This window comes from Fukomys damarensis, unplaced genomic scaffold (genome assembly GCF_012274545.1).
Source record: "Fukomys damarensis isolate Sample0158 unplaced genomic scaffold, DMR_v1.0_HiC HiC_scaffold_23, whole genome shotgun sequence".
NCBI classification, from domain to species: domain Eukaryota; kingdom Metazoa; phylum Chordata; class Mammalia; order Rodentia; family Bathyergidae; genus Fukomys; species Fukomys damarensis.
In genome coordinates, this window is record NW_022900935.1 from 46880506 (window position 1) to 46882273 (window position 1768).

At 49.7% G+C, this 1768-nt stretch overlaps 1 protein-coding gene across 1 annotated transcript in view; it reads left to right on the plus strand.

Moving 5' to 3' along the window:
• Gid4 (GID complex subunit 4 homolog) overlaps positions 1 to 1768 on the plus strand; it is a 27068-nt gene that overhangs the window by 754 nt on the left and 24546 nt on the right. Inside the window, exon 2 of the mRNA XM_010637527.2 lies at positions 47 to 289. Within this exon, the coding sequence (XP_010635829.1) occupies positions 47 to 289 (243 nt within the window). The remainder of the gene's footprint in view (positions 1 to 46; positions 290 to 1768) is intronic.

The following is a 1768-nucleotide window of genomic DNA, read 5'->3' on the forward strand; positions in this document are numbered from 1 at the left end:
CCTCCTCGCGGCGCTCACGGGCCGTGCCCGCCCTCGGCTCTTGGAGCCCGCAGCTGCGGATCAGGCCCTCATTGCCGAGGCCTCCAGCACCGGTGCCTCCCACCCGGGACCTGCCCAGCTGGTGTCTCACATTGTCGGAGTCCTAGTCCTGACCTGGCCCTCGGACCTGGAGCCTGCAGGGGGCCGGCTCCTGGCAGTCCCCGAATGCTGTTCCAGACTTGAAACCCCTGACCGGTCAGCCCGGCATCCGGAAGCTCCCTTCCCCATGACTGGCCGTGCCTTGGCCTGGGTTCGTCCACCCCAAGACCTGACACCCTTACACCAATCCTCCCGCCAGTCACTCCCTCTCAGACCCTGAAGAACTCTCCAATGGTTTCTCCAGACTCGGGGACCCTTCTTGTGACCGGGTCCGTTTCACATTCTTCCAGACCTGAGTCAAAACCCTAGCCTCAGTCCCTGGGGCCTTCCTCTTCCTGAGGAAATTGATCAGCCTCCCTGGATTTAGGAACGTACTGCTCTGTTGGCTGAGAGCCCCCCCACCCACAAACCATCCCTCAGACTCTGACTCCCCCTGAAAACCAGCTACTTGTATCCTGAGTGGAGCTTCTCAGGGTCTGTTAGTAGCTTGCCTCCTGGGTTCCCCCACCTCGCAGTACCACCTCTCACTTCAATCTCTGGTCCCCCACTCCGAGCCCCCTGCCCCGGACTTCTCATACTCCCCTGCACTGTGGCCCACTTCCCATGGACTCCAAGTCTCCCTGGCCTCTTCCTAGACTTCTCCACCCCATACCTTCATCTAGGTTATTACTGGATCGAAGGAATCTTCTTTCAGTTTCTTAACATTTATCTACATAGGCACAGGGCTTCCTTTCAGTCTCTGATACCGTATTCTGGGAAACCTAACTTACCCAGTTTTTTGTGTCCATTGGCCTCCCCGTTTGAGTTGGATTTCTCAGTACCTGCTGCCAGTCTCTGATCAGCTTTGGAACTAAAGCTTCACCGTTTAGGACCTTTTCCTGTACCTTATTTCTCTCACCCAGATGTTAGCACATTAGCACAAAATGATGTTTTTCCCAGCTAAAAGAGATTGACAGTGGAAATTACATTTTGTCTCTCCACCTAACTGTTCCTCAACTTTTTACCTTCCCTGCCTTAGGACCCACTTTCCCCTTCCTTTTACCTGTTTTTCTGACACTACTTCCTAGGCTGTTTCCCAAAGTTCTTCCAAACACTCAATGTAGAAAGAAGCTCCAGAAGCTTAACGGTGCTGTATGCTGTATGCTCTCTGCTCCCCTATATAAGAGTGAAATGTACAATGTGCTTGTTCTTCATGTGATTGTCTTTTTTTTTTTTTTAACTATAAATATTACTCTCATCTGGGCTGGGGATTTAGCTCAGTGGTTCCGCCGCCAACCTCACAAGCGCAAGGGACTGAGTTTAATCCCTGGTACAAAAAAAAAAAATTACTCTCATCTGAACATGTAAGTCTCCTCCCACAAAGACGATGGAGATCTAAGTGGAGAGCACCCCTAAGTCCCTTTTTTTCTGATTTGTGGGGAGTTTTCTCTGGTTTTAATTGGGAAAGCTGCATCCTCACATTAACTGTATCATTGATCTGTAAACTATGAACTTACATTTATTGCAACTGAAAACCTACTATGGCTAGGATATTTCAGCCTTATAACCCTGTGCCTAACTAATGTGATGATCCTTTTTTGCCTAAATTGTGACAATCTAACATGAAGATCAGGTTTGCCATTTTTTTTTT